The sequence below is a fragment of the Nelumbo nucifera genome, chromosome 6, assembly GCF_055504915.1.
Source record: "Nelumbo nucifera cultivar China Antique chromosome 6, China Antique-T2T, whole genome shotgun sequence".
Taxonomy (NCBI): Eukaryota; Viridiplantae; Streptophyta; class Magnoliopsida; order Proteales; family Nelumbonaceae; genus Nelumbo; species Nelumbo nucifera.
Window position 1 is genome coordinate 7,490,736 of NC_142654.1, and position 12,298 is coordinate 7,503,033.

Consider the following 12,298-nt stretch of genomic DNA (forward strand, 5'->3'; position numbering starts at 1 on the left):
AATTTAACAAGTAACAAGAAAATTTATAAATGTTGACACAGAAATTAACATAAATGCAACCACTTGAAATCCCAACTGTTTGTACCAAGATAATTCTCACCATGCCATCATGACTCTATTTTCCAAGAAATCCCAACTGGTTCACTATTTAATTGTCCATGAGCTTACCCCCCAAGTTTCCTTCAATACCTCCTTTCTGCTTTTATCCTTATGAACTTGTTACTAGTCAATTTCAACATTCCCAACTTATGTAGAGAGAATAAAATTGTCCCAAGAGTACAAGGAAGAAGCTTGTCCCACAAAAGACTCTAACAGGTTGTGCATAGAGTTTAAGAGGGTTTATGTGTAGTTAAGGGAATTGAGATTGGTCCTACTCCCTTGTCTACATCCTCCATGGAGTACTGGGGTTCCTTGTTGGGGACCATGGTGATTGATTCACTCAGTTATAGTGAGCATAATTAAAGAGACAGGATGAAATTGTAAAAACAGATCAGGGTGTATTGTAATGCAGTGTCATATGATTCATATCAAGAAAACATTCAGATTGGGTGGTGCATCATAATACAGTGTCATATCAAGAAAATACAGATTGTGGGTCAGTTGGTTTAAAGTCTAAAGGTTATTTTGATTTAAAAATTCAGTGAACATACTATTTGATGTTTAATGAACTGGGGAATTTTCAACTTTGTTTAAATGTTGTTTTGATCAGCCTTGGATTTATTCCAGATTTGAAAATTGTGTCAGATTTTTTATATCTGTCTTTAAAAGAAACCGTGGTATATCATGACACGCTATATTATGATACACCCTCATCTCTTTAAAAGAAATATGCAGAGAAGGTGAGTTTTGGGAAAGATCTTTCCACAGTTCCAATTAAAAGGTTTCAATCATTAAGAACCAGAAAATTAGACTCTCTTCCTGAGCAGGCCTATTTTTCATTTTCCTAGGCATCCTTTTCGGGGTTTTTTTTTTGATAATTGAATAAATTTTATTAGATACCAAAGATAAGAAGTACAGGCATCCCAAGGAGAGGCATGAGATGCGACCTCTCCAGAATATTCAGATACAGCTTTCCCTACTTAACCATTTAACATCCACTCTCATAGTTCTAGTCAGGTCTCTATATCCCCATATGGCAGTGTACGGATTTAACAGCCACTCTACTACTACTTGAGAATCTCCTTCAATTAGAAGATGTTCCACCCCAAGCTGGTTAGCAACCTGAATCCCTTGGCTAGTAACTCAGCTCTCGTAGAGTCTCCCACTCCCACCTGTCTTGAGAATAATGTGATAATGTTGCTGTCCTTATTCTTTAGCACACCCACCCCCTTACACCCAAAGGCCCAAGATTACCTTGGCTGCTCCCATCAAAGTTCAATTTAATGACACCTTCTGGGGGAGGTTCCCACTCTACCATGCTTCTATTCTTTCTAGTGGAAGTGTTAGCCACTTCTAGCCAATTTCTCCAAAGATCATCGAAAGAGAATTTGGCAAACAGGTACAAGGTCTTCAACCAATGGATTACTCTAGTTAAGATACAGTCCTTCACTTCAGACAAGCTTCTTTCCTTCTCTAGGAAGGTTCTAGCATTCCTTTCCTCCCAAACAGTCCATAGTATAGCTGCCCTGATACACTTCCACATGATTTTACCTCTTCTCGTGTGCCACCTAAAAGTAGATGGATTAAACAACATACTTACATCAGATGGCGGGTTCCACCTACACCCAAATAAACTAAAGCTCCAACTCCATAAGGCTGTAGCAAAGGAGCAAGAAATCAGTAGATGGAAACAGTTCTCATTTTGGGCCTTGCACAGGAAGCACCAATTAAGGGAAAGGCATAGATAAGGTCTCTTCTTTTGCAGGTTTTCCAAAGTACTGATTTTCCCATAGAAAACTTCCCAACAGAAAACAACAATTTTGGGGGGAATAGATCTTATCCAAACTTCTTTAATAGGGAACACCCAAGGGTTAGGATTGGCCATGAGGAATAGTTCCTTTTGGAGGTTGGGGGGGGGGGGGGGGGCGGGGGGAGGGGACAAACTCTTTGATCAGATTTAGTGGGGTCCAAACAAAACCAATTCGAGTAAAAGAAGCAACTCAGAAACACAAACCGTCCATCATCCCTTAATCCCCTACGAAAGCCAAAGTCCCAACTTAAAGACAAATGGAGTATTGGACTAGGGAGAAACTTGGAAATTGGCTCATTTTTGTAAAGGGGGAGAGAGAGAGAGAGAGAAGAGCGAGGGTAAAAGATCCTTGAGAGGTTGGTTACCCGCCCAAACATCCTCACAAAAACAAATAGAAATGCCAGAGCAAGCTTCGTACCTGATAAACCTGAGTAAGCGAGGGAGAATACCATGTATAGCCTTCCAAGGTGTTTTCAGAATCATTCGACGAGATATCCCGACATCCCAAGCATTCTCTGAGCAGCCTTGTTTGCTTGACACCACCTCATGCCATAATCTCTCTCTCTCTCCATAGCCACTTCCCTAAAAGAGCTTCATTCTTCTGAACTATGTTCCCTATCCCCAAGCCCCCTTCTTCTTTGCTTCTATTGATTATCTCCCATCTAATTAGATGATCCTTCTTCGCCTCTCCTAGTTCCCACAGGAAATCCCTAAACAAGGTTACCCTACCCCCTATAGAGATGTAATTCTTTTACCAATCCGCCAAACATTTCCCAAATTTCTCCACAATAGGGGACCAGAAACTACTCTCTTTCGGGTTTGCACCCAAGGGAAGCCCTAGGTAGGTCAAAGGCCAAGAAGTGGTGGCACAACCTAAGCACACTGCAATGGACTCTACCTCCCCATCCTCCAAGTTTATTCCTACTACACAACTTTTATCAAGGTTTATCTCAAATTGGATGCATTCTCAAAATCCCTTATTAGATTCTTAAGATTATCCACCTTCCATAAGTCACTCCCCTCACAAAAAATGATAATATCATCAACAAACTGAAGGTGGGTCACCGGAATGCTTCTTCTACCTAGTCTCCAACCCTTTATTAGTTCTTGCCCATCTGCTTTTGAGATCAATCTACTAAACACATCAGCAACAAGTGTGAAAATGAAGGGTGAGTCACTCCCCTCACAAAAAAAATGATAATATCATCAACAAACTAAAGGTGGGTCACCGGAATGCTTCTTCTACCTAGTCTCCAACCCTTTATTAGCTCTTGCCCATCTGCTTTTGAGATCAATCTACTAAACACATCAGCAACAAGTTTGAAAATGAAGGGTGAGAGCGGGTCACCTTGACTTATGCCTCTACTAGTTGGGAAGAAGTCCTTAACTACTCCATTCACTAGGACTGAGTCATGACGGGAAGTTAGGCAACCACTTATCCAATTACACCATTTGTCCCCAAAGCCTCACCTTCTTAACACCTCCAATAAAAAACTCCAATCCGCTAAACCATAAGCCTTTTCTAAGTCTAATTTGCACACAAAACCTTAACCGCCTAATTTCCTCATTTCCTCCACACTTTCATTTGCTATGAGGATCTGATCTATTATTTGTCTATCTTGTACAAAAGCTCCTTGTGCTTGACTAATGAGAGTAGCTAGAACTGCCTTGATCCTCCTTGAGAGCACTTTTGCTAATATCTTATAGATACTAATCACCAGGCTAATCGGCCTAAATCTTTGGAATGTTTAGCACTAGCCTTTTTGGGAACAAGAGCTAGGAATGGAGCATTTACTCCAGGACTCACCACATGTTTTTCCTCAAATTTTCTTATGACCCCTATCAAATCTTCTTTGAGTATACCCCAACAATCTTGATAGAGTACCATTGTAAATCCATCTAGTCCTGGAGCCTTACCTCTATCCATAGAGAAGACAGGTTGTCTAATCTCCTTTTCCTCAATAGTTCTTACTAGCCATCCCCTGTCCATCTCATTCAAGATTGGTTAATCCTCATCCTCCACTCTCACCCGATTCTCCAAAGGTCTTTGAAAAATTGATTTGAAGTAAACCACAAAGCAACTAGCAATCTCCTCTTGTGAAGTTATATCAACTCCATCGACCTCAAGATCCACTTATGCCTAGACTTTTGTCTCCATAATATATCCTCCCTCAACAGGACCTCTTCTAATTCCTTTTTCAGTTTCCATCTCACTTCTCGATCTTGCCCACTCATCAATCTTTGGTCCCCATTCCACTCTTTTATTTTGGATCTCAATCTTTTTAACTTTTTATGAAATCTGACCCCTTTCCATTTCACCCCCCCCCCCATCTCTTCACTCCACTAATCCTTCACCTTATTCACAAAATCCGAATGTGTTAACCACATATTCTCAAATCTAAAGGATCTTGGTCCGGTTCCAAATGGTTCTTGTCCTACTTCTATAGGACAATGGTCGGAAGTAACCCTAGGTAAAGCCTTGGCCACCAAACCTCTCCAATGATTCTCCCAACCTTCATTGAAAAGAAATCTATCTAGCTTTGAACAAGTTGGGTTTTCCTGAAAGTTGGACCAAGTGAAGATTGCTTGTAGTAAGGGAAGTTCCGATAATGCACAGGAATTGATGAAATCATTAAACTTCCTCATACTAGTTGTAATGGCCAGTGTTTTAAAAGGCGTGGGACGCACCTCCAGGCGAGGCGCTCCCAAAACGCCCTGAGGCGTATGCCAGAGACGTTGATACCTCTGAGGCGTACGCCTCTTGCGCTTTTTTCATGAGGTGTGCTAGAGGCGTACGCCTCTTGCGCCTCATGCACACCTGATATGAAAATACTTGAAAAAAAAAAGAAAAAAGAAAAAAAGGAAAGGAAAGGAAAGGAAAAGAAAAGAAAGGGAAAGAAAAGGAAAGGAAAGGAAAGGAAAAGAAAGGGAAAGGAAAGGAAGGGAAAGGAAAGGAAAGGAAAGGAAAGGAAAGGAAAGGAAAGGAAAGGAAAGGAAAGGAAAGGAAAGGAAAGGAAAGGAAAGGAAAAGAAAAGAAAGGAAAAGAAAAAGAAAAAGAAAAAGAAAGGAAAGAGAAGAAAAAAAGAGAAAAGAAAAGGAAAGGGAAGGGAAGAAAAGATAAGGGGAAAGAAAATGGTTTGCCCCTTGCCCTCGCTTCGCTCGCTTGCCTTCGCTTCGACAAGACCCCCCTTTGAACTACTATTATGCATCTTTATTCTTCTTAATATAAAAGATTTTTATTAAAAATAAAGAAAAAATGAGATCCCCCCTTCCTCTTCATCCTCCCCCTAACCCCCCTCCTCTTAAGAAGGCTTACACCTCTTGCATTCTGAATTATGCCTCACGCCTCTAGGTAGTGGAACGCCTCGCATCACGCCTCCGCGTTTTAAAACATTGGTAATGGCCTGTCTAGGATTATTTGACTCTGTTGTAAATCTTATTACATTAAAGTCCCCCCTAGACATCAGGGGCCTTCCCATAGGCCTTGGATGCCATAAAGCTCCTCCCATAACTCATTCCTCTCTCTATGATTATTTGGTCTGTACACATTTGTTAGCACCCATGTGAAACCATCTTCCACCATCCTGAATTTTAGGGATATGGAAAAATTACCTATCAGTTCCTCTATTGGCTCTACAACATCCTCCCTCCATAGAGTTAATATTCCCCCTGATGCTCCCCATGAAGGAGCTGAACACCAATTCACTCCTCTTGCTCTCCAAAACCCTCTAATCCACCTTCTATCTAGTTCTGCTAGTTTGGTCTCCTGTAGCATCACAATATCAGGTCTTTCTCTTCTAAGCAACTCCTTAATTAATCTCCTTTTTCTAGCACTTACAAACCCTCTTACATTCCAACTGATGAGCTTCATAGAACCATATCACTTTAAGCCCTTAAGGACACTAACTTCCCATCAATTAGGGGCTTTCGTGCTCTCCCCTCTACTGCTGAACTCAATATTCCCTTCGATGACTGAAATTAGTCTCTCTACTTCAGATCTTTCTTCTTTTTCCTACCCTTTAAGCCCTTAAGGACACTAAATTCCCATCAATTAGGGGCTTTCTTCCTCTCCCCTCTACCACTGAACTCAATATTCCCTTTGATGACTAAAATTAGTCTCTTTACTTGAGATCTTTTCGTCTTTTTCCTACCCTTATTGTCCACAGACTTCCTAGAAAGCTCTTTATTTCCTGTCTTCTGCTCCATTTTATTGATACTTGCATCCGGTTTGAAATTTTTGAGGTTACCTCCTTCAGTTCCTCTTTCTGTTTGTATTCCTCCAACAAAGTACAAATCTGATCCCAAATCCTTTCCAATTCCTCCTCCTGTCTCTTTTTTTCTAAAGAAACCCCCTCCCCAACTTCTACCCCAACACTCTCCTTCTACCACCCGCTTGTTCTGGTTGTGATGTCGGGACATCTGTTACAGGCAGAGAACCCAGATTAGTAACTGAAAACAAATGGACAGGACCGACAGGCTTACCTGAACCTAATGGAAGTGAGTGAAGTGGGGTTCGAAGTGGGATGTCATCTGCAAGTGTCGAGTCCAAGACCTTTCCTTGTTCCTAATTCCATTGTGGAAGTGGACTAGTTTCAACCAAAACTTTTTCACCCCCTGCAGCAGAAGTTATCCCTGTGTTAGGTGTCAAAGTTTATTCACATTCCTCTGGCCTGATAACCTGCATAGGCCGGTTTAGTGGAGTGGGCTCTTTTATTAGATGAGGTGAGTTCTGCCGGACCTTAGCAAGAGCTTCTAAATTCATCTTAACTTTATGCAACACAAGTTCTAAAGGGGAGAAATTTTCTTCACCACTGTTGGGATTTACCTTAAACACCTGTTCCTTGATGCCGAGGCCACATTGATCCAGCACCTCTTCTGGAAACAACAACTCAGTGTTCAAACTTTCCTCCTCAAAGATATCTTTCAGGTTTTGTAGATCTATACTTCCCAGACTGAGAGTTTCTTCAACATCCGAATCAGAGCACTCTTCATCATCAGTTAGTATTTCCAGTTCCAGGTTATCTATCTCGCTGCACTTAACACATCTCGGATTACAATGATCTGGTGATAGCTGAACCAGTTTCTTTGAAGGAAGCCATTGTAACAAACTGTTCACTTGAACAGGGTCATTCGACCGACTGGAGGAGCTCGAGGTAGAAGATGGTAGACCTTGTTTCCCGTCTACCTGAGAGGTTCCCTCAATCACGTGCCTTTTTAAGTCACCACGTGCCGACTTAAGACTTGGAACAATTGGTTCTGGCCCATTTAAAACAGTGTTGGGCCTGTCAAGCCCCAAGGCCGACTTCAACTTTAAAGGCCCATCATTCTTGGATACAGCTGACATGTGATCTTCAGCAGCTACCTATTTGTGGTTCAAATGCATTTAAAACCAGACCTTTCCTTACAATGTTTGACTTATTTAATCCGTTCAAATTGTTCAGTTTGGTGCCAGAAGCTAATGACTGAATGAATGTTCTATTGGATGTCACACCCTTGCGTTGTTGCTCACGTCTTATACCATTCTCCTAACGAAGCAGGATCTGCTCCTCACAAATGGGCGCCTCACAGGCACATCCACCGTGCATTGGGAACATCTCCCGTGAATAATAACTAATAAGTACAGGAGATGTTCCCAATGCATGATAGGATGTGCGTGTGAGGCGCCTGTGAGGTGTCGGGTGTGAGGAGCAGATCCGGTCTCTCTCCCGACCTAGAACCTTCGGGCTGCTTAAAAGCTGTCTTTCCATTTTGGTGAAAGTTTCCATCTGCTTTTGTTTGTCCATCCCCAGACAGACACGTAGCACCATACCTTCAACCCTTTCGTCTTCCTCCTGTCTCCTCCCTCCACAAGGCAGCTTCAATGGAGGTTGCTAACCACACCGGTAGTAATAATCCTCCCACTCCAATGATCACCTTCCTCGGTATTTCTTCTGGTTTTACTCCACTCAGAAGAAGAGCGGCGCTACGTAGATCTCCCCAGAAAACACCATCTAGGCGAGCACCACACAGCAGAGCAATTGAGTTTGCAATCTCCTGATTCCACAGATGGAATGGCAACCCAACTAACCAAAAAATCACATTATCTTCAATTGAAAAGAACTTGGAGTTGGAGAATGGAGACCATTTAAAGATTGAAAAGGTTCCCAGAATGTCCTGAATACATAAAGCTTCAACATTTACCTGATTTTCAAGAGGGTCCAGCATTGCCTTCTCATGATCAAATGGAGTTAAAATAAAGGTCTTCTCTAAGCACAGCTTAACCTTCAGGAGTTCTGCAACTTTCCTCCAGTCTAGTACCCTCTTCTCAGCTTCTAAGACTAGCATGTTGTCCCAATGCCCTGTCCTATCTGCTACCAGGGAGGGATTACTACTGCTATGTGCCAATGCAAGGAACTCCTTTTTTGGTTCCTCTTCCACAGGCAGGTTACGAATGCTAGTATACAAACTCTGGCCACTCCCCTTTTCCATCATCTATGTTTTTTCCATTATCTTTCTGTCTAGGAAGTTTGATCAAATATTAGCCACTCCTTTCCACCCTTGACTGTTTTTTCCTTCAGGAAAACAGACCATTTGCTTCCTTCCTTTAGCAAAAAATTCAGAAAGAGATATGAAGGATCTCTTTACATTCCTCTTGCTTTCCATTACATACCTTATACCCATCTCTGAGAAAATTTTCTTTCCATCTACTCTGCTTCCCTTTAGTTTCTGCATCAGAGAGGAACTCTTTCAGCCAGTCAATCATCTTAGTTCCTTCAACAAGCACCGTAGCCATCTTCTGTTCCCTTATCTTCAGGCTAAGCTATGTTCCATTTTGTTTTCTCCACAAATCCTTTCTCCATCATTCTCCCCTATAGTCAATGACTTCTTCCAATCCACAATAAGCATCCTTTTCAGTTGGTAGATAACTTAAATTAAGCTCGCACAAATGCCTTTTTTATATAATAAAAGAAAAAGAGAATATAAAGGAAGGTGACCAGAAATCACCTGAGAGAAAAAGACAGAAGCTTCATTACCAACATCAGCCCCAACCCCCTAAGAAACCTCAAGAAAACAACCAAACAAAACTACAGAAACATACATCAAGCACCAATCAAAACCTACAGAAACATACATCACTAGTTCCTATATATAAGCATAAATGAAAGTCCTGGATGGTTATACATTTGTTATTGGTATACTGCAAAGTAGTGAAGACAAAAAGATTAAGCAATTACAAGAAAAACAGAGAACAATAAACATTAAACCATCCCAACAAAACCTATAGAATAAAAATGAGGTACTTACAAAATCTCATCACCTACAGCAATGACCGAGGCTGTGAGGGTGCTGCTTAGGTGTGAGTCTTCACTCTTCACACCATTGCTTATGACAGGTAAATTTCCATAAACCATAGGAGTACTTTTTTTTGCCCGACCAGCTCTTTCTAATCTTCCATCTGAAAGTAGGTATGCCGGTCTGAAGTTCTCATTGCCACCAGAGGAATCACTAATTGACAACAATGCATTCGGACGTGTGTCATGTATGCTCCCAATGGAAGTATAACTGTAAAAAACCAGAACATTAGATTCAAAAAAGAAAATATTGAAGATGTTATCAGCAAACCAATGGTTCAAGAAGGGAATTTTAAACTGCATCAAAGAGAAAACTTAATATGATGTATTTTGCACTTCCTTGCCCTTGAAAGTTCAGAGGACCTAAGATACTCTTCAGTCAATCAGAAAGGGGAAATTTTACCCTTGATCATACAGACTGCAGTACTGGACCTTGCAGGTTAGAAGAAAGGCCCATACATCCCTGTGTCAGACATAATTAAGTCAGAACTTTCAGTTGCATACAGAAAGTAGAAACACATCCACTTACTATACTCAACTACCATAAATGTACATGCATATTACTGTGTATCAGTGTTTGTTGATGTGTATGCACGTATACAACTTATAACTTATAATTTGTTATAGACCTGTATGACCAATCCAGTATAGGGTTCACTCTCATGAAAGGAGGCCATCCAGGAGAGCTAGGAGAGAATTGTTCTTGGCCAACCTGCAATAGAAAGTAAACAAATATAAATTGTGACAATGTGTACCATTACACTTCTAATGGTAGTTATGATTTAAGAAGACTTCCACAGGATAATAGAGAAGCAAAAAAAAAAGCATTTTATCTGACACAAGGGAAGTGGTACCCTGTGACAAGCATTACAAATGTACTAGCATACCGCATTAGGATCACCAATTCTGGTACCAAGAAAAATTGCTCTGATTGGCTTTTCTCTCAGCAGAGCCTCCAAACCAGACTTGAAATCAAGTCTAATAATTTCCATTTGCAACTCATATCTGCTCCAAAGGTAAAAATCCAAAAATTAATCTCTATTGACAAAGGAACAGTTTACAGATTCAAGAAATATGTTGTAAACCAAATTAAAAGCTGCACTTGCATAGTGGCTGTTTCATAAGTGAAAGAGTTTATTTCAGGGAAAGCAGAAGGGCTCTCAAAATAGATAGTTCGTATAGGACACTTCATTTCACAGTCTGTTGGGCTCCCATGAGAAGAACTGAGCTTCTGTCTGTGCAAGAAATAGCCAGCCCTAAGCAGATGGAGCAAAACCTGCAGAGGCAGTGTACACATAAATATTTATGCAGCAGACTTTCTTTCTACTGAAAATGTGAAGTTAGAAAACATGTATAAATTATTACAGTTGAGTCTTTCCCTCCATTGAAGCTGAAAGCAACCTCCTCAAACCTGTCAATAAAAATATTTCAGTGCTTGCAAGCAAAAAACAAAATAGTCTTTAATGCATGAGGCTAAATAACTCTCTTTTGGGGGAATCTCTCCCTCCTTTGAGTAATGCAATTCTACTTGTATAAAAAAGGGCCTCGAGTCAAAAGCAAAAACAAATAGGTTGCTCATCATTAGCTTCTTATGCATTAATGAAGAACACTAACAATGTGTTGATTTAGCATCACTATCGGAACTCTAAATAGAGTACAATGGCAGAATAGGATTTGTGGAAAACATGTAAATGCACATGAAAAGGATTTCCTTATTAGGTTTTCCACCACGTAGAAGGATCCTGTGGATGATCTGGACCATCCATCATATAGATAACCCTGTGAATTAATCACATATTCATTCCAGAAGTTCATACCAGTCTCATACCCAACTTTGTCTTGGATTTTTGTCCAATTAATAATAGCAATCCACACTTTGTACTGTTAATATGAAATTGTCCATAAAAGACAGACTATTTTGAACAGATGGAATGGTTTTGGGGCCAAGGTTGAAGAGGAATCTTGACATCCATTCCTTGTGCCAAGTGTCTAAATTTCCTTTTCTCGTTCATGTAAGCCCACCATCCCCTCTCTTCCTTTTGAAGCCAGCCAATAACCATCTTAGAATCTCCTTCAATTAACACCTTAGTAAGGTTAAGCTCTCTGGCTCTCTTAGCTCCTTCCACCACAACAAAGATTTCCTCTCTTAATGAATCCCCAACGCCAACGGGAGCAAAGAAAAGAGCCACAATTTTTCCATCCTCATCCCTAAAAACACCTCCAATACCTGAAGGTTTGGGATTTCCTTCACTGCTACCATCAAAATTCAGCTTGATGAACCCATTAGTAGGGGGAGACCAAGTAGGCACAACTAACTCTTTCAATTGCTCAGAATCAGCCACTTCCTCCTCAAATCTATTGCAGGAATTCCATCAAAAAGTTTTAAAGTTTTCACCCAATGGATCACCCTAACTGTAATGACTTCAATTAGGACATCCATACTTCTTTCTTTGCCTTCAAATAGCCTTTGATTTCTCTCTTCCCAAACTGCAGCCCTTAAACATCTCCATAAGGTTTTTCCCCTCTTCTTTTGCCAACTAACAAAGGTAGGGTCAAACAGCCTTTGAACATTTGGTAGGGAGACACACCTCGACTCAAACAAGGAAAAAGACCATTCCCAAATTGAAAGTGTAAGGTAACAGGATATTAATAAGTAATGATTAGACTCTCCATTAGCCTTACAAAGGATACACCAGTGAGGGGACAAGCAGCGATTAGGTCTTTTCCTTGTAGAAGATCACATGTACTAATTCTATCCCAAAATAATTCCTAGTAGAAACCCCCAATCTTATGTGGAGCAAGCTCACCCCAGACCTCTCTCACTGAAAAAGGCTGGTCCCCATTATCAATTGAACTTAATAACAATAGAAAGAAAGAAGAGCAAGTGAAGGTGCCCAATGGGGAAAGAGTCCAACCCAACAATCATTGTGAGAGAGATCTAAATAAACACCATCAAGGTTTTGAATCAACTCCAATGCCCTGTCAACCTCACAATCACAGAGACCTCTTCTAAGGCCAAGGTCCCACACAAAACCGAAGGTGGAACTGAAAGGAAATA

At 40.7% G+C, this 12,298-nt stretch overlaps 1 protein-coding gene across 1 annotated transcript in view; it reads right to left on the reverse strand.

The window, feature by feature from the left end:
• Positions 1 to 12,298, reverse strand: part of LOC104604633 (phosphoadenosine phosphosulfate (PAPS) reductase family protein) — a 50,787-nt gene that overhangs the window by 22,519 nt on the left and 15,970 nt on the right. The window contains exons 3-8 of the mRNA XM_088889668.1: positions 10,606 to 10,651; positions 10,347 to 10,516; positions 10,128 to 10,245; positions 9,870 to 9,952; positions 9,644 to 9,703; positions 9,194 to 9,451 (exon numbers count right to left, since the gene is read on the reverse strand). Coding sequence (XP_088745794.1) covers positions 9,194 to 9,451; positions 9,644 to 9,703; positions 9,870 to 9,952; positions 10,128 to 10,245; positions 10,347 to 10,516; positions 10,606 to 10,651 — 735 coding nt within the window. The remainder of the gene's footprint in view (positions 1 to 9,193; positions 9,452 to 9,643; positions 9,704 to 9,869; positions 9,953 to 10,127; positions 10,246 to 10,346; positions 10,517 to 10,605; positions 10,652 to 12,298) is intronic.